Source organism: Salvelinus fontinalis, chromosome 31 (genome assembly GCF_029448725.1).
Source record: "Salvelinus fontinalis isolate EN_2023a chromosome 31, ASM2944872v1, whole genome shotgun sequence".
Classification (NCBI taxonomy): domain Eukaryota; kingdom Metazoa; phylum Chordata; class Actinopteri; order Salmoniformes; family Salmonidae; genus Salvelinus; species Salvelinus fontinalis.
The window spans coordinates 5,385,522-5,404,134 of NC_074695.1; the positions used below are offsets into that span (position 1 = coordinate 5,385,522).

Here is an 18,613-nt window from a genome sequence, read left to right on the forward strand (position 1 = left end):
TTCTCCACATGGCCAAACTTCTAGTGGTCTACTCCATCTGGCCAGACTTCTAGTGGTCTTCTCCATCTGGCCAGACTTCTAGTGTTCTTCTCCACCTGGCCAGACTTCTAGTGTTCTTCTCCATCTGGCCAGACTTCTAGTGGTCTTCTCCACCTGGCCAGACTTCTAGTGGTCTTCTCCACCTGGCCAGACTTCTAGTGGTCTTCTCCACCTGGCCAGACTTCTAGTGGTCTTCTCCATCTGGCCAGACCTCTGGTGGTCTTCTCCACCTGGCCAGACTTCTAGTGGTCTTCTCCATCTGGCCAGACTTCTAGTGGTCTTCTCCACCTGGCCAGACTTCTAGTGGTCTTCTCCACCTGGCCAGACTTCTAGTGGTCTTCTCCACCTGGCCAGACTTCTAGTGGTCTTCTCCACCTGGCCAGACTTCTAGTGGTCTTCTCCACCTGGCCAGACGTCTAGTGGTCTTCTCCACCTGGCCAGACTTCTAGTGGTCTTCTCCACCTGGCCAGACTTCTAGTGGTCTTCTCCACCTGGCCAGACTTCTAGTGGTCTTCTCCACCTGGCCAGACTTCTAGTGGTCTTCTCCACCTGGCCAGACTTCTAGTGGTCTTCTGCCCTTTTAATGCTCTTATGCTCGTCCTTGAAAAATGCCATAAGGTCTGAAATAGATACCAAAGTCAACATACTTTACAGTTATCTAGGCTAAGTGAAACAAAATTATGTTTTATCTACTGCTCTGCTAACTAGCTAGCTAAAGTGGAGTCAGTGGCTAGCTAAGACAGAGAAAGGGGACGTAAGAAGTTCATGGAGAAGGTCTCTGATCGTGCTGGTGAACGGTAGCTGACAGTGTCGACTAGAGATGACGTGCAGGAGCTTCCTGCAGGAAGTTGTAGTCTTGCTGAGGTCTTCTTCTTTGCTGCCATTTAGGGTAAAAAATCTGTAAATTGAGGTGAATATATTAAAACTCACCTTGTCCGAGAGAGAATTACACAGCTTTCAAAATGTCTCGCCAGGGTAAGCCTACACCAAACACAAACCTTAAATAGTTCAGAAATCTCAGACACTAAAATTAATGGTGAAAAAAAAACTATTCTAACCATTGCCGAGTTTCACCGCTAGGTTTTATGGGTATTATGACGTGTCCACTGTGCCAGACTATGGGACCACTTTGCTTACCAGCCGTTGAGCAGGGCTTCTGAATCAAGTGTACCCTACCGCCAACAGCGCAACACAAACAATAAATACAAAGAAGGAGGCCAAACCTTTATTATGGTCTTTTCTCTGATCAACTAGGAATGCCTTGAAGATCGGACGCTCCTTCACATCCATGACATTGTGTTTTGTGACAAAACTGCCTATTTTAGAGGGGCCTTTCATTGTCCCCCCAGCACAAGGTGCACCTGTGTAATGTCCATGCTGTTTAATCAGCTTCTTGATATGCCACACCTGTCATTTGGATGGATTATCTTGGCAAAAGGAGAAATGCTCACTAACAGGGATGTAAACAAATTTGTGCAAAACATTTGAGAGTAATAAGCTTTTTGTGGGTATGGAACATTTCTGTGATCTTTTTATTTCAGCTCATGAAACATGGGACCAACACTTTACATGTTGCGTTTGTATTTTTGCTTAGTATAATATAATTGTCTTAGCAGCCAATGTGTATTATTTTACATTGCTATTAAAATAGTACTCACTATATAATTGCCAGCAGCATACCACCCTGCATACCACTGCTGGCTTGCTTCTGAAGCTAAGCAGGGTTGGTCCTGGTCAGTCCCTGGATGGGAGACCAGATGCTGCTGGAAGTGGTGTTGGAGGGCCAGTAGGAGGCACTCTTTCCTCTGGTCTAAAAAAAATAAAATAATAATAATATCCCAATGCCCCAGGGCAGTGATTGGGGACACTGCCCTGTGTAGGGTGCCGTCTTTCGGATGGGACGTTAGCCGGGTGTCCTGACTCTCTGAGGTCATTAAAGATCCCATGGCACTTATCGTAAGAGTAGGGGTGTTAACCCCGGTGTCCTGGCTAAATCCCCAATCTGGCCCTCAAAAACCATCGTGGTCACCTAATAATCCCCAGTTTACAATTGGCTCATTCATCCCCCTCCTCTCCCCTGTAACTATTCCCCAGGTCGTTGCTGCAAATGAGAACGTGTTCTCAGTCAACTTACCTGGTAAAATAACGGTAAAAGAAATTGTCTTAGCAGCCAATGTGTATTATTTTACATTGCTATTAAAATAGTACTCACTTATAGGAAGGGGTCATTGATTACAAGTTGTTAGTTATCCCATAAAGCCATCACCACATATTTTCATCTTCTGTAGTTTGGTAACTTCCTGTTCGAGGTATGCGGTGTCCGTCCCACAACGGAGCCTTCAACGGCAAGGGGGCGTTGCGATTCCACTCTGTTGTGGACGTCCCCATTGAAATGCATGACATCCGGCGCAACGTAACGGACTGCTTATGGGTATTTTGAACGAGGCTTTAGGTTGAATGATTGCGCAGGAATCCTGCTACATCTCGTTATGGCTTGTTTGTTCGATAATAAATTCCAGCACCGACGTGGCAGTCAACAACAAGCTGTAGGAGATGAGTAAATAAATGGGGATGTTAACATATAAAATCTATTATCGGTCATCATTACTCATTGTTGCTCTAGTCATGCAGGGGTGGGCAATTCCAGTCCTCAAGAGCCTGATTGGTGTCACCGTTTTGCCCCAGCACCCAGCTAACACACCGGACTCTAATAATCACCTAATCACGATCTTTAGTTTAGAATGTAATTTGATTCATCAGCTGTGTTTGCTAGAGATGGGGGGAAAGTGTGAGACCAATCAGGCCCTAGAGGACTGGTGTTACCCAGGCCTGCTAGTGTTTCATACCCCTCTCTGTTGCCATCAACATTACTCTGCAATTTTGCCCCCCCCCCCCCCCCCCAAAGGGCCAGTTTATTAAGGCCTTAACATTTGCTAGCTAGCTAGTGAAGCTAACTAGCCAGCAAACATAATCTATTTAGCTAGGTAACTATACCATGCCAAAGATTCTCTTGTGGTTAATCATCTAGCAGAATTGTTATATTAAAAAAGACGTGTTAGGTTTTTCTTACTGCTAGCTAGTTAGGACAGACGTGCTAGCAAACATTAGCTGGCTACTAGATACTTAGCTAGCTGAGCAGCGTGCTAAATCATCCTCTGTCCTCTGTCAAAAAAATGTTTTTTACTCGTGAACAACAATTCTTTCACCCAATCTCTTCTGTCTGGCCTTTGCACACGTCTCATAGCCACGTCCGTCCTGATTCTTCCCAATACTCTGTCGCATCATGTCAGTCAGTGGCAGCATACAATTCTGGGTACGTTCCAGGTCGGGCAGAGCTCACAAAGTCGGAGGAATTTCTCTGAAACCAGTGAACCACACCAATAATACGGAATGAGATCTTTCCAATGAGGTCTTCATTCCTGGAATAAATAAGTGTACCAGTACATCATCATTAGGGTTTAAAACGTGGGGCTAGATGCATCATGGGAGTTGACCGTTTGTCTGAAAACCAACCATTTTCTGTTCATGGGACAGAGCAACAATGCATCACACCCAAAAGTGAGAAAATAACCTGTGCAAGCATTGGGTAAGTGCATTTATAAATGGTTAAATAGATGTAGGTAAATAGTCGTTCACTCTTTGGCAAGCACTGACTGGTTATTGGACTGGTTTGACCAATTTGTTAATGGTTTATAATGCATTTACAAATCATTAAATAACGGTTAATAACATAATTACCAACCCGCTATATACCCTTTACAAATGGAACCTTATTGTAAAGTGGTACCTTTCATCCCAACTCACTGTCAATAGTTGTTTCATTATTTCAAACACTGTTTGTGACATCACATGGAAACTGTTTCTACATTATGTTTTTCCCCCTAGCTCCCACTAACCTCTGTCTCTCTCTGCACCCCCCCTTCTCCTCTGTCTCTCTCTGCACCCCCCCCCCCCCCCCCCTCTGTCTCTCTCTGCCCCCCCCCCCCCCCCTCTCCTCTGTCACTCTCTCGCCCCCCACCCCTGTCTCTCTCTCTCGGCACCCCCCTCTCCTCTGTCTCTCTCTGTCTCTCTGCACCTCTGTCTCTCTCTGTCTCTCTCTCTCTCTGTACCCCCCCTCTCCTCTGTCTCCCCCCTCTCTCTCTGCCCACTGGCTCTGCCTGTCCTCTCCCCCCTCTTTCTGACCCCCTCTCCCCTCTATCTCTCGCTCTCCCTCTGACCCCCCTCTTCTCTATCTCTCTCCCTCTCTTTGCCCCCCCCCCCCCCTCCTTCTCTCTCTCCTCTCTCAGACCATGATCCCAGAGCAGTCTCCCCCTCCTCCTATCTCGAACCAGAGGAGCCGGGTGTGGCTGCAGTAGATAAAACACACTCTCTGCCAACGAAGAGCGGAAGGGTGGATAGAGGAGGAGGACAGAGGGAGAAGAGAAGAAGGCAGAGGAAGGGAGGTAGTCTGGGGAGAAGGAGTAGCAGAGGAGGAGGAGGAGGAGGGCGAGGTACTCCTGACACTGACCTGGATTGGCCCGAGGAGGAGGAGGCGGAAGAGGAGGAGGAGGAGAGTCAGGTGATCAGCCGCAGAGGTCAGAAGTCAGAGAATAAGGACAATGGAAAATGTTCCCAGAGTTTACCCAAGAACGTACTAAGGAACTCGGACAGACAGGAGGAGGTAGTGGAGACAGTGCCGGAGGTGAAGCACAGCAGGGTCAAGCAGAGGTCAAAACAGCTGAGGAGCAGGACAACACAAAGTGAGAGGAGAGAGCGGGTAGAGGAAATAGAGGAGTTGGACGTACACATACTTCCCTTAGCCAGTAAAACACAGGCGACAGTAGGAGGTAGGGAAAGGGGGAGGAGGAAGAAGGATGGACAAAGGGAGAAAGAGAGGGAGAGGGAGAGGGAGGTGAAGACAAAGGCTGCAGGACCGGAAAAAAGAGACAGACCCCCAGAGAAAGAGAGAGAGCGGGCTCCCTTCTCCTTCCTCATGCCACTGCAGGATGGAGACGCTGAGCTGTCTAATGCAGAGTCAGGGGCCTCAGGAGCCTCCGGGGCCAGCTTCTCTGACCAGTTCAGTGTGTCTGCCAGTATCTCTGGATCCACCGCCGGGGTCCCACCTGGGTGGGGAGAACCCAGAGAACTGAGAGGGGACCCATGGAGAACCCAGTCATGGTGTCGGGCCACCCATGCATCCCACAACCCGGGCCCCTGGAGAAGTACACAGTCACGGGGGGCCACCGGCCCCGGCCCCTGGATTAAACCCAGCCAGCAGAAACTGACTCAGGTGTTGGTGGGACACAGGCTGAGAGGAGGTCTTGACCTGTAGATGAGAGGAAGAGAGGGACGACTGACTGTTCCTGTGGTGCTGGTTAACAGAAGGAGTGTTGTGGTCTTTCTGATAACTTTCCCAAAAGCAGAAATCCTGGTTGGAGGATTCCCAGATTTCCTGCTTATTCCCTCATAATTCCAGGGATCCTCCAACCAAAATTTTTGGTCAAGTTACCGGAATTTTGCAACCCTAGGTGGGACTGGAAGCTACTCCAACCTATCGTGGTCCTGACTGGTTTGACTGGCAGCTACTCCAACCTATCGTGGTCCTGACTGGTTTGACTGGCAGCTACTCCAACCTATCGTGGTCCTGACTGGTTTGACTGGCAGCTAATCCAACCTATCGTGGTCCTGACTGGTTTGACTGGCAGATCCTCCAACCTATCGTGCATTAGAGCTTTGGACAACAACAAGACAGGCACCCCAAACCCCCGTTAAGCCATCTCTCGACTAGGACACTCCCCTGTCCACTGCACCCCAAACCCTCGTTATCCTCGTTATCCCCGTTAAGCCATCTCTCGACTAGGACACTCCCCTGTCCACTGCACCCCAAACCCTTGTTAAGCCATCTCTCGACTAGGACACTCCCCTGTCCACTGCACCCCAAACCCCCGTTAAAGCCTTCTCTCGACTAGGACACTCCCCTGTCCACTACACCCCAAACCCTCGTTATCCTTGTTATCCTCGTTAAGCCATCTCTCGACTAGGAGACTCCCCTGTCCACTGCACTCCAAACCCCCGTTAAGCCATCTCTCGACTAGGACACTCCCCTGTCCACTGCACCCCAAACCCCCTTTAAAGCCATCTCTCGACTAGGACACTCCCCTGTCCACTGCACCCCAAACCCCCGTTAAAGCCTCTCGACTAGGACACTCCCCTGTCCACTGCACCCCAAACCCCCGTTAAAGCCTTCTCTCGACTAGGACACTCCCCTGTACACTGCACCCCAAACCCTCGTTATCCTTGTTATCCTCGTTAAGCCATCTCTCGACTAGATCTCACCAGCCATGCCCATGAGTCTACCCACTACCACTGTCTATCTATCTACAGTTAGTCCACCATCACCGTCGGTTGTTTACATCGGATCTACATTCTATATCATCATGAGTGATATCATCTTCAAACATAATCATTGTCATCAGAAATGTTTATTATTAAAATGCAAGTGGCAACAACATCAACAATTGCATATATCAACCCTCTGTCTACAAACCCACATGGAGTGTTTTAGCGCCACCTAGAGGCCGTAGTGGTGTACTATAGATCGAAGAGAGCAAAGCCACAACCACAGGACACTATAATATATGATTTCCTATTTGTTTCTATTATATAATTTTAGCATGCTATTTTTTATTTTGATGAAAAAAAAAAAAAAAGATTACAGAGATTTAAGATAAATGACCCAAGAGAGAAATGATTTGCCTCCTGCTTGCTTGCTTGGCCTGGATTGTAAACTCTCCTTAAATGCTTTCTTATATAGTATTTTATAGTTGTTATAGATGGCTGGAGAACAGTAATTATACTGTTATATAAAGTTTTATATACTGTAAGTATATATACTATTATATATATATATAAATAATGACTAGTGATCTATGTCTCTACAGATCTCTGCTGGTGCCTTCATTTCTCTAGCCAAGCCGGTGTTTACTAAAATAAAGTATAGAGAGTGAGTCTGAAATTGCACCGTTTTCCTTATACTATACGCATTCGGTTTGCAGGGAGTAGGGTGCTATTTTGGACGCAAGCCATTGTCACATAACTGAACGGATACATCTATAAAGCAGCAAGGACTCAAATGACTTTGATACCAGTGAAATACTAAAAACACAGTGGGTGAATTGAAGAAGTTAAATCAATGTCATAACAAAGTGCCTCTTGGTCAATTTTCCTTTAGAAGCACACACTACTACTAAGCCATGTAATATCTAGAGTGTATTGGTACACCTTGCATTATGGGTACTGTAGTACTACATACATCACACAACACAAAGATGTCCTGTCAGAACTAGCGAGGTGGCCCTTGTCTACTGGTCTCTGATGCTAATCCATAGCGAGGTGGCCCTTGTCTACTAGTCTGTGATGCTAATCCATAGCGAGGTGGCCCTTGTCTACTAGTCTGTGATGCTTATCCATAACGAGGTGGCCCTTGTCTACTAGTCTCTGATGCTAATCCATAGCGAGGTGGCCCTTGTCTACTAGTCTCTGATGCTAATCCGTAGCGAGGTTGCCCTTGTCTACTAGTCTCTGATGCTAATCCGTAGCGAGGTGGCCCTTGTCTACTAGTCTCTGATGCTAATCCGTAGCGAGGTGGCCCTTGTCTACTAGTCTCTGATGCTAATCCGTAGCGAGGTGGCCCTTGTCTACTAGTCTCTGATGCTAATCCGTAGCGAGGTGGCCCTTGTCTACTAGTCTCTGATACTAATCCATAGCGAGGTGGCCCTTGTCTACTAGTCTGTAATGCTAATCCATAGCGAGGTGGCCCTTGTCTAGTAGTCTCTGATGCTAATCCATAGCGAGGTGGCCCTTGTCTACTAGTCTGTAATGCTAATCCATAGCGAGGTGGCCCTTGTCTAGTAGTCTCTGATGCTAATCCATAGCGAGGTGGCCCTTATCTACTAGTCTCTGATGCTAATCCATAGCGAGGTGGCCCTTGTCTAATAGTCTCTGATGCTAATCCATAGCGAGGTGGCCCTTGTCTACTAGTCTGTGATGCTAATCCATAGCGAGGTGGCCCTTGTCTACTAGTCTGTGATGCTAATCCATAGCGAGGTGGCCCTTGTCTACTAGTCTCTGATGCTAGTCCATATCGAGGTGGCCCTTGTCTAGTAGTCTCTGATGCTAATCCATAGCGAGGTGGCCCTTGTCTACTAGTCTCTGATGCTAATCCGTAGCGTGGTGGCCCTTGTCTACTAGTCTCTGATGCTAATCCGTAGCGTGGTGGCCCTTGTCTACTAGTCTCTGATGCTAATCCATAGCGAGGTGGCCCTTGTCTACTAGTCTCTGATGCTAATCCATATCGAGATGGCCCTTGTCTACTAGTCTGTGATGCTAATCCATAGCGAGGTGGCCCTTGTCTACTAGTCTCTGATGCTAATCCGTAGCGAGGTGGCCCTTGTCTACTAGTCTCTGATGCTAATCCGTAGCGAGGTGGCCCTTGTCTACTAGTCTCTGATGCTAATCCGTAGCGAGGTGGCCCTTGTCTACTAGTCTCTGATGCTAATCCGTAGCGAGGTGGCCCTTGTCTACTAGTCTCTGATGCTAATCCATAGCGAGGTGGCCCTTGTCTACTAGTCTGTGATGCTAATCCATAGCGAGGTGGCCCTTGTCTAATAGTCTCTGATGCTAATCCATAATGAGGTGGCCCTTGTCTTCTAGTCGCTGATGCTAATCCATAATGAGGTGGCCCTTGTCTTCTAGTCGCTGATGCTAATCCATAGCGAGGTGGCCCTTGTCTACTAGTCTCTGATGCTAATCCATACCACACAGTACAGATCAATGTTATATCACTGTGATCATTCCCATTTCAACTCCTCATGTGTTTCAGTAAGTCAAACCTCTGATATAAGATACAACCAACGACACATAACGTTTAAGAATCTCGTCTGTTTCTTCTCTCTCCTCCCCCTCTCATCCCTCCCTTCCCTCATCCTTTCTTCCTCCCTTCCCTCCTCCATTCCTTCCCTCCTCCCTTCCTCCCCCTTCCCTCCCTCCCCCTCCTACCCTCCCCCTTATCCCTCCCTCCCTTCTCTCCTCCCTTCCTCCCTCCCATATCATGCTCTGGTGACTTGCCTGTTGCTAAATATAAATTATTATACACTAAATGTTCATCTGAAATGGCACCCTATTCCCTATATGGGCCCTGATCAAAAGTAGTGCACTACATAGGGAATAGGGTTTCATTTGAGACGCATCCTACGTTGTTGAGTTTTTAGGATACTGACTGACTACAAGGGCATTTTGATACTGGTCTTCTATGCATTTTGTAAGACTTGCTGATTTAGTTATTTGCTGTAGGAGTTTTGTTTCGCCACGCTATAGCTATATACAGGGCACTCTGACGGTGTGCTATAGTATAGTTAGTAGACAGAATAACAAGCGTTTTGGTAAATGTACAGATAATGTACAGATTAAAAATGTGTGCCGGACTTTGGTACGTACACGCTTATGCATCCAATATTTACCTCGTTCTTCTCCTGAGCAATAAAAAGCCATTTTATTCTCACGTCTGCTAAAGTTATGCAACATGTAGCTTCACATGAGCTCAATGAGGTAAAATACAACCTGGGTCGTGTTCATTATGCACCAAACGGAAGAAAACGGTCTGAAACGGGCAGGGACTACCTGAAATGCTCATTTTCATTTATTTATTTTTTTTGCGAAACATTTTAAAACGTTGCGTGGCCTAATGATTGCAACCGTGCTAGAAGGTAAAGCATGGATTGAGGTATATGTAATATTTGGGCTAGAGGTATCTTTAAACCAGCCTTTGACTAAATAAAGAAAATGGCAATGAATGAACTACTGTAGTTGATAAAGTATTAAATTGTATTTGATTATAAAGTGTTTTAGAGAATGACCATTTTAACGTGATTGTCTGTGCTGACAGACGGGAGCGAAGAGACGCCATTTTGTCACTGGAAGATTTGAAGCAAACCAAGCTAATCTACTTAGCACGAAAACACCACTCCAAATTATACAGTGTTTGTAACAATACATTCTGATAGGTCAAAACACCACTCCAAACTATAGACAGTGTTTGTAGCATTACATTCTGATAGGTCAAAACACCACTCCAAACTATAGACAGTGTTTGTAGCATTACATTCTGATAGGTCAAAACACCACTCCAAACTATAGACAGTGTTTGTAGCATTACATTCTGATAGGTCAAAACACCACTCCAAACTATAGACAGTGTTTGTAGCATTACATTCTGATAGGTCAAAACACCACTCCAAACTATAGACAGTGTTTGTAGCATTACATTCTGATAGGTCAAAACACCACTCCAAACTATAGACAGTGTTTGTAGCATTACATTCTGATAGGTCAAAACACCACTCCAAACTATAGAAGGTGTTTGTAGCATTACATTCTGATAGGTCAAAACACCACTCCAAACTATAGTGTTTGTAGCATTACATTCTGATAGGTCAAAACACCACTCCAAACTATAGACAGTGTTTGTAGCATTACATTCTGATAGGTCAAAACACCACTCCAAACTATAGAAGGTGTTTGTAGCATTACATTCTGATAGGTCAAAACACCACTCCAAACTATACAGTGTTTGTAGCATTACATTCTGATAGGTCAAAACACCACTCCAAATTATAGTGTTTGTAACATTACATTCTGATAGGTCAAAACACCACTCCAAATTATACAGTGTTTGTAACATTACATTCTGATATGTCAAAACACTACTCCGAACTATACAGTGTTTGTAGCATTACATTCTGATAGGTCAAAACACCCCTCCAAACTATTGACAGTGTATTTAACATAACTATAGACAAATTATGTTGCATTACATTCTGATAGGTCAAAACACCACTCCAAACTATTGACAGTGTATTTAACATTACATTCTGATAGGTCAAAACACCACTCTAAACTATAGACAGTGTATTTAACATTACATTCGGATAGGTCAAAACACCACTCCAAACTATAGACAAATTATGTTGCATTACATTCTGATAGGTCAAAACACCACTCCAAACTATTGACACTGTATTTAACATTACATTCTGATAGGTCAAAACACCACTCTAAACTATAGACAGTGTTTTTAACATTACATTCTGATAGGTCAAAACACCATAGAACAAACACAATACTGTATGTACCACACAGGCACATACAGAGGGACATTTTGCATGCACAACACCATACTGCAAGCCACAAAGGGATCCGGCTAGTGGAGAGATTAGCCTGTGTACCACAGGGTCATATTCAGATCCTACCTTACTGCTTTCAACATACAGTGCATGGGTTTTGCATTGAAAGTAAATTACCAGAATTTTCAGTCGTCTCGCTCTCTCGCTCTCTCACCTGGCACCAGATAATTTAGCATGATTATACTGCAGAATTAAATCTTGGCTGTGACAGTCAAGAAGAACAACACAACTCATCGTGGTGATGAAAGCATGGTGTACATTATTCTGAGGGTGCGTCCTATATAATACTTTACCTCTTTATCCCCCCCCTGAAGTGTACACTTGTTCACTTCTTCCCTCAAATATAAAAGCCTTGACTAGCTGAGCATAACAGACTAAGTGATCATAGCTAGTGTTAGGCCTTGTAGTTTGTGTGTTGTCCTTACTAGCTGATTATAGTGAGATACACCTAAACACTTGCATTAGCTCCCCCCAAAGCTAATGCCTAGACTTTATCTCTGCTGGCTCACACAAATTCCCGGAGACCCGGATTGGAACTTACATGCAGACAGGCGATCTTTATAGATCTTTAAAAACCTTTAAAGACCTGTATAGACCTTTAAAGACCTTTAAAGACCTGTCTAGACCTTTAAAGACCTTATAGACCTTTAAAGACCTGTCTAGACCTTTAAAGACCTTATAGACCTTTAAAGACCTGTCTAGACCTTTAAAGACCTTATAGACCTTTAAAGACCTGTATAGACCTTTAAAGACCTTATAGACCTTTAAAGACCTTATAGACCTTTAAAGACCTTATAGACCTTTAAAGACCTTATAGACCTTTAAAGACCTTATAGACCTTATAGACCTTTAAAGACCTGTCTAGACCTTTAAAGACCTGTCTAGACCTTTAAAGACCTTATAGACCTTTAAAGACCTGTATAGACCTTTAAAGACCTTATAGACCTTTAAAGACCTTATAGACCTTTAAAGACCTTATAGACCTTTAAAGACCTTATAGACCTTTAAAGACCTTATAGACCTTATAGACCTTATAGACCTTTAAAGACCTGTATAGACCTTTAAAGACCTTATAGACCTTTAAAGACCTTATAGACCTTATAGACCTTATAGACCTTATAGACCTTTAAAGACCTTATAGACCTTTAAAGACCTGTGTAGATCTTTAAAGACCTTATAGACCTTTAAAGACCTTATAGACCTTATAGACCTTATAGACCTTTAAAGACCTTATAGACCTTTAAAGACCTTATAGACCTTTAAAGACCTTATAGACCTTATAGACCTTATAGACCTTTAAAGACCTGTATAGACCTTTAAAGACCTTATAGACCTTTAAAGACCTTATAGACCTTTATAGACCTTATAGACCTTATAGACCTTATAGACCTTTAAAGACCTTATAGACCTTTAAAGACCTGTGTAGATCTTTAAAGACCTTATAGACCTTTAAAGACCTGTCTAGACCTTTAAAGACCTTATAGACCTTTAAAGACCTCTGTAGATCTTTAAAGACCTGTCTAGACCTTTAAAGACCTTATAGACCTTTAAAGACCTTATAGACCTTTAAAGACCTCTGTAGATCTTTAAAGACCTGTCTAGACCTTTAAAGACCTTATAGAACTTTAAAGACCTTATAGACCTTTAAAGACCTCTGTAGACCTTTAAAGACCTTATAGACCTTTAAAGACCTTATAGACCGTTAAAGACCTGTCTAGACCTTTAAAGACCTGTGTAACCCGACTGCATAGACACAGTGTGCAGAGTAAGTTATTTAGGAAGATATGTTAAAGCAGTTAGTTATGGCAGCGTTTCCCTAACTAGGTCCCCGAGGAACCCAAGGAGAGCACGGTTTGGTGTTTCTAGCCTCACACAGCTGATTCAAATCATCAAAGCTTGATGATGAGTTGATTACTTTTTAATCAGCTGTGTAGTGCTAGGGGAAAACAAAAAACCCCAGGTACGAGTTTGTGAAATCCTGGGTTTAAGGGCAACGGACTTTCTACATCCCCAGATATACAGCGCCTTCCGGAAAGTATTCAGACCCCTTCCTTTTTTCCCCCACATTGTGTTACGTTACAGCTTTATTCTAAAATGTATTAAATTAAAAAAATTCCCTCATCAATCTAGACAAAATACCCCGATAATGACGAAGCGAAAACTGTTTTTTTTTTTATGTTTGCAAATTTATTTAAATTTAAATGTATTTTAAAAATTTGTCTGCATCCCAAATGGCACCTTAGTCCCTACATGCGGGGACTACAATTATTATTATTATTATTATATATTTTTTTGAAATGTAACCTTTATTTAACAACGCAAATCAGTTAAGAATAAAATTCTTGCAATAGGATGTCGTTTGGGACACTGTCATTGTCTACGACCCAGTGCCTGCCCAGTGTATATATAAACACATGTTATAATCACCCCTATTATCGGTCAGTTACACCACAGATGTACAGGTTTTTATCTATTTGTCACTTGTTGTAGTTAATAATATTGTATTGTTTCTGAATGCAGCATTGTGGGAGTTTTTTGAACTATGAGAAATGAAAAGCACTTACTGAAATGAAAATAAAGTTATGAATAAAAATATGTTTTTTTGGGGGGGGGGGGTGAATTGTTTCTGTTTTTGTCATGTGATCCTAGTCTCGCTTGACAGACGTACACTGACTGGGAAAACGCTCCCTCCTTAATGTCACCTTATTTCCTATGTAATACACTGCTTTTGTAGGCCCTGATCAAAGGGTGCCATTTTGGGTACGACCTACATGTGAGCTATGAAGCCTACTGAATATGTTGCAGTGTTTAATCTCTGCAGGGCTGGAACAGGCTACATTATCCATTGAGGTATCAAATAATTATATCACACAGCAGATTTCCCAGTGATCAAGTTATCACACAGCAGATTTCCCCCCTGATCAAGTTATCACACAGCAGATTTCCCCCTGGTCAAGTTATCACACAGCATATTTCCCTCCTGGTCAAGTTATCACACAGCAGATTTCCCCCTTGATCGAGTTATCACACAGCAGATTTCCCCCTTGATCGAGTTATCACACAGCAGATTTCCCCCCTAATCAAGTTATCACACAGCAGATTTCCCCCCTGATCAAGTTATCACACAGCAGATTTCCCAGTGATCGAGTTATCACACAGCAGATTTCCCCCTTGATCGAGTTATCACACAGCAGATTTCCCCCTAATCAAGTTATCACACAGCATATTTCCCCCCTGATCAAGTTATCACACAGCAGATTTCCCAGTGATCAAGTTATCACAGCATATTTCCCCCCTGGTCAAGTTATCACACAGCAGATTTTCCAGTGATCAAGTTATCACACAGCAGATTCCCCACCTGGTCAAGTTATCACACAGCAGATTTCCCCCCTGATCAAGTTATCACATGCAGATTTCCCCCCTGATCAAGTTATCACACAGCAGATTTCCCCCCTGATCAAGTTATCACACAGCAGATTTCCCAGTGATCAAGTTATCACACAGCATATTTCCCCCCTGATCAAGTTATCACACAGCAGATTTCCCCCCTGATCAAGTTATCACACAGCAGATTTCCCCCCTGATCAAGTTATCACACAGCAGATTTCCCCCTGATCGAGTTGTCACACAGCAGATTTCCCAGTGATCAAGTATCACACAGCAGATTTCCTCCCTGATCAAGTTATCACACAGCAGATTTCCCCCCTGATCAAGTTATCACACAGCAGATTTCCTCCCTGGTCAAGTTATCACACAGCAGATTTCCTCCCTGGTCAAGTTATCACACAGCAGATTTCCCTCCTGGTCAAGTTATCACACAGCAGATTTCCCCCTGATCAAGTTATCACACAGCAGATTCCCCCCCTGATCAAGTTATGTGTAATACACTAATACACCTATGTAATACACTGCTTTTGTAGGCCCTGATCAAAGGGTGCCATTTTGGGTACGACCTACATGTGAGCTATGAAGCCTACTGAATATGTTGCAGTGTTTAATCTCTGCAGGGCTGGAACAGGCTACATTATCCATTGAGGTATCAAATAATTATATCACACAGCAGATTTCCCAGTGATCAAGTTATCACACAGCAGATTTCCCCCCTGATCAAGTTATCACACAGCAGATTTCCCCCTGGTCAAGTTATCACACAGCATATTTCCCTCCTGGTCAAGTTATCACACAGCAGATTTCCCCCTTGATCGAGTTATCACACAGCAGATTTCCCCCTTGATCGAGTTATCACACAGCAGATTTCCCCCCTAATCAAGTTATCACACAGCAGATTTCCCCCCTGATCAAGTTATCACACAGCAGATTTCCCAGTGATCGAGTTATCACACAGCAGATTTCCCCCTTGATCGAGTTATCACACAGCAGATTTCCCCCTAATCAAGTTATCACACAGCATATTTCCCCCCTGATCAAGTTATCACACAGCAGATTTCCCAGTGATCAAGTTATCACAGCATATTTCCCCCCTGGTCAAGTTATCACACAGCAGATTTTCCAGTGATCAAGTTATCACACAGCAGATTCCCCACCTGGTCAAGTTATCACACAGCAGATTTCCCCCCTGATCAAGTTATCACACAGCAGATTTCCCCCCTGATCAAGTTATCACACAGCAGATTTCCCCCTTGATCAAGTTATCACATGCAGATTTCCCCCCTGATCAAGTTATCACACAGCAGATTTCCCCCCTGATCAAGTTATCACACAGCAGATTTCCCAGTGATCAAGTTATCACACAGCATATTTCCCCCCTGATCAAGTTATCACACAGCAGATTTCCCCCCTGATCAAGTTATCACACAGCAGATTTCCCCCCTGATCAAGTTATCACACAGCAGATTTCCCCCTGATCGAGTTGTCACACAGCAGATTTCCCAGTGATCAAGTATCACACAGCAGATTTCCTCCCTGATCAAGTTATCACACAGCAGATTTCCCCCCTGATCAAGTTATCACACAGCAGATTTCCTCCCTGGTCAAGTTATCACACAGCAGATTTCCTCCCTGGTCAAGTTATCACACAGCAGATTTCCCTCCTGGTCAAGTTATCACACAGCAGATTTCCCCCCTGATCAAGTTATCACACAGCAGATTTCCCCCTGATCAAGTTATCACACAGCAGATTCCCCCCCTGATCAAGTTATCACATGCAGATTTTCCATTGATCAAGTTATCACACAGCAGATTTCCCCCTTGATCAAGTTATCACACAGCAGATTCCCCCCTGGTTAAGTTATCACAAAGCAGATTTCCCCCCTGGTCAAGTTATCACATGCAGTTTTTCCAGTGATCAAGTTGTTTCCAGTGTATTGACCGATTTATAATTAGATACTGTATATAAGTAGTACTCCAAATAGCACCTCATTCCTATGGGCCTTGATCATAAGTAACGTACTACACAGTGATATGATATACAGTGCATTCGGAAAGGATTCAGACTTTTTCCATATTTTGTTACGTTTCAACCTTATTTGAAAATGTATTTAAAAAATAATAATAATTCTCATCAATCTACACACTGTACCCCATAATGACAAAGCGAAAAAAAGGTTTTTAGAAATGTTTGGTGAATGTATTAATAAAACAGAAATATCTTATTTACATAAGTATTCAGACCCTTTGCCATGAGAATCGAAATTGAGCTCAGGTGCATCCTGTTTCCATTGATCGTCCTTGAGATGTTTCTACAACTTGATTGGAGGTGGACTCAATTGATTGGACATGATTTGGAAAGGCCCTGCCACGACTTCCGCCGAAGTCAGGTCCTCTCCTTGTTCGGGCGGCGCTCGGCGCTAGGCGTCGCCGGTCTTCAAGCCATCATCGATCCACTTTTCATTTTCCATGTGTTTTGTCTTGTTTTTCCTCCTGGTTTCAATTCCCTCAGTCATTTGTTGTGTATTTAACCCTCTGTTCCTCCCATGTCTTTGTGTGGGATTGTTTATTGTAAGTGCTTGTGCACGTGTTGTTTGGTGCACGACGGGATTTTGTATCCAATTATTCTTGTTATTTTTATGCCGTGGGTTTTGCTATTAAACTGCTATACCGGCTATTACCAAGTTCTGCTCTCTTGCGTCTGACTTCCCTGCCACCGATTACGCACCCCTTACAGAGTCCCACACCAACTATATGGAGTCAGCAGGAGCAGGTGCCCCTGGAATAGGGGTGGAGGAGCGCGTCCGGGAGCATGCGGCGATGCTCCACCATCTCGGCACCGCCATGGACTGCGTTGTCCAAACCATGGACTGCTGGGAGAGACAGGGAGTTCCTCCAGCGCCTCCACCAGCACAACCAGGGTCTCCACTACTCGCCCCCCCTTCACCCGGTCCCAGTGGGATTTGTCTCGCCCTTCCCCAGGAGTATGACGGGACAGCTGCACGCTGCCAGGGTTTCCAATTACAGCTCGACCTCTACCTGGCAACCATCCACCCGGCTCCTTCAGGTCGTGAGAAGGTGTCCGCCCTCGTCTCGTGCCTCTCTGGGAAAGCCTTGGAGTGGGCCAAAGCCGTGGGGGGAGAAGGAGATGCGGCTCTGGACCATTTCGAGGATTTCACCCGCCGTTTCCGGGCAGTCTTTGACTATCCACCCGAGGGTAGAGCGGCGGGTGAACGTCTCTTCCATCTGAGGCAGGGGACGAGGAGCGCCCAGGAGTTCGCCATGGATTTTCGGACCCTGGCCACCAGTGCGGGATGGAACGATAGGGCCGTGATCGACCACTATCGCTGCAGTTTGCGCGAGGACGTCCATTGGGAGTTGGCCTGCAGGGACACCACCCTCACTTCCGACCAGCTGGTGAACCTGTCCATTCGGCTGGATAACCTGCTTGCCACCCGTGGACGTCCAGATCGGGTTCTATCGGTTCCATCTCCCAGCACCGCCGCTCCGGTACACATGGAGCTGGGAGGTGCTGTGCATAGGGAGACTGGAGGAGGTTCCGGCTCTTGCACCATCTGTGGCCGCACATCTGTGACCTCTGGGGTTGGTTCTTCTGGGGATCGAGGCAGCAGGCAGGGCAATCTGGCGTCATCCCAGGTGAGAAGGCACCCTTCTCACCCAGAGCCCTCTGTTGCACACATGTTTTTGTATGTTTCTTTCCCTGAGTTTTCCCCGCATTCCCAGCATAAGGCGCTCATCGATTCAGGCACGGCTGGGAATTTTATAGACAGATCGTTCACCCTTAGTTTAGGGATCCCCATTGTTCCCGTGGCTGTGCCCTTCCCCGTTCACACCTTAGACAGTCAACCACTAGGGTCAGGGTTGATTAGGGAGGCCACCGCTCTTCTGGGTATGGTGATGCAGGGGGTCACAAGGAGTGAATTAGTCTCTTCCTCATTGACTCTCCT

At 44.9% G+C, this 18,613-nt stretch overlaps 1 protein-coding gene across 2 annotated transcripts in view; it reads left to right on the forward strand.

Moving 5' to 3' along the window:
* Nucleotides 1–13,855, forward strand: part of LOC129829447 (membrane-associated guanylate kinase, WW and PDZ domain-containing protein 1-like) — a 298,033-nt gene extending 284,178 nt beyond the window's left edge. For both annotated transcript variants that reach the window (XM_055891146.1, XM_055891145.1), the window contains exon 17: nucleotides 4,326–13,855. In XM_055891146.1, the coding sequence (XP_055747121.1) occupies nucleotides 4,326–5,350 (1,025 nt within the window). In that variant the 3' untranslated portion in view covers nucleotides 5,351–13,855. The remainder of the gene's footprint in view (nucleotides 1–4,325) is intronic.
* Nucleotides 13,856–18,613: the final 4,758 nt, after the last annotated feature.